This window comes from Gymnoscopelus microlampas (genome assembly GCF_963454915.1).
Source record: "Gymnoscopelus microlampas genome assembly, chromosome: 20".
Taxonomy (NCBI): domain Eukaryota; kingdom Metazoa; phylum Chordata; class Actinopteri; order Myctophiformes; family Myctophidae; genus Gymnoscopelus; species Gymnoscopelus microlampas.
Window position 1 is genome coordinate 24,269,705 of NC_139957.1, and position 1,611 is coordinate 24,271,315.

The 1,611-nt window shown below is 47.4% G+C and overlaps 1 protein-coding gene across 1 annotated transcript in view; it reads right to left on the bottom strand.

The window, feature by feature from the left end:
- LOC311036352 (actin, alpha cardiac muscle 1) overlaps positions 1–922 on the bottom strand; it is a 2,608-nt gene extending 1,686 nt beyond the window's left edge. Inside the window, exons 1-3 of the mRNA XM_084044994.1 lie at positions 790–922; positions 251–575; positions 1–135 (exon numbers count right to left, since the gene is read on the bottom strand). The exon at positions 1–135 is cut by the window's left edge and continues 27 nt beyond it. Of these exons, the coding sequence (XP_083901120.1) occupies positions 1–135; positions 251–575; positions 790–918 (589 nt within the window). The 5' untranslated portion in view covers positions 919–922. The remainder of the gene's footprint in view (positions 136–250; positions 576–789) is intronic.
- Between the last annotated feature and the right edge of the window lie 689 nt (positions 923–1,611).

Genomic DNA, 1,611 nt, shown 5'->3' on the forward strand with positions numbered 1-1,611 from the left:
CAGTGAGAATCTTCATGAGGTAGTCTGTGAGGTCGCGACCGGCCAGATCCAGACGCATGATGGCATGTGGCAGAGCATAACCCTCGTAGATAGGCACATTGTGGGTCACACCATCTCCAGAGTCCAAGACAATACCTGGACATGGCAAACACACGTTGTCAACACAACTGCTCACGCATAATTACGCAGACATATGCGCGAGGGTTTGTGCGCACACTTGACACTTGTCCAGTATTTATCACATACACACCTGTGGTACGCCCAGAGGCGTACAGGGACAGCACGGCCTGGATGGCAACGTACATGGCGGGGACGTTGAACGTCTCGAACATGATCTGGGTCATCTTCTCCCTGTTGGCCTTGGGATTCAGGGGAGCCTCGGTCAGCAAGGTTGGGTGCTCCTCAGGGGCCACACGCAGCTCGTTGTAGAAAGTGTGGTGCCAGATCTTCTCCATGTCGTCCCAGTTGGTGATGATGCCGTGCTCGATTGGGTATTTTAGGGTCAGGATGCCTCGCTTGCTCTGAGCCTCGTCACCGACGTAGGAATCTTTCTGACCCATACCAACCATGACACCCTGACAACACACAAAGATCATGAGGTCTTAATACTTCCTAATACAGACATCTAAGCTCATCACCAGACATGCGATTACCACAGTGCGTTATTGTGGTGTAGACGTGGTACCAAATCGGTTATAATAGGCCTACAGTCTAACTTTGTATCTGGTGGTGCCAAAAAACAAAGGCTATTAATAGGCCTACAACCCACATTGCTTATGTTAAGCCTACCTGGTGACGGGGGCGACCGACGATGGAGGGGAAGACGGCGCGCGGTGCATCATCTCCTGCGAACCCAGCCTTGACCAGGCCGGAACCGTTGTCACACACAAGAGCTGTAGTCTCCTCGTCGTCACACATTGTGTCAGTTCTGTTGAAGTGCAAGCACGCACGCACGCACGCACGCACGCACGCACGCACACACACACACACACACACACACACACACACACACACACACACACACACACACACACACACACACACACACACACACACACACACACACACACAGTGAATATTTGTGAACCAGTAAGCCTGGCTTTAGGGGTTATTTTAGTTCAATCAGTGCCCTTTCACAAAATAAGTACTGGACTGCAACAATAAGGATGGTTGATTAGCTAGCTAGGGTTAGTAGCCTATAGCTATTTCAGAAAACATTCATGCTTCACATGTTCGCATGTTAGTAGCCCTATCTCATTTTCGATTTGCAAAAAAATGCATTTAATTTATATTTACGTATTATTCTTTTTACAGGTGGATTCCCAGATTGGTATGTATAAGTATAATTTAAATACCCCGTGTCACATCAATCACAATCCATGATCCCTGAATGAAAGCTGAGGTAAGCTGATTGACCATGACATGACGCTGGTCTGGTCTTTGGTAAACCATCGTTCCAGTTAAAAGATGACATTTGGTTGTTTGTCAAAAGCTTTCCAGTGGAACCATTGTCAGTCGTGTTACAAAAAAAAAACTGTATCCATCATCGTATGGTATAAACTCCTCTGGTTAACGATGGCAGCATATTAAATTCTTCTCTATAGGCCACTG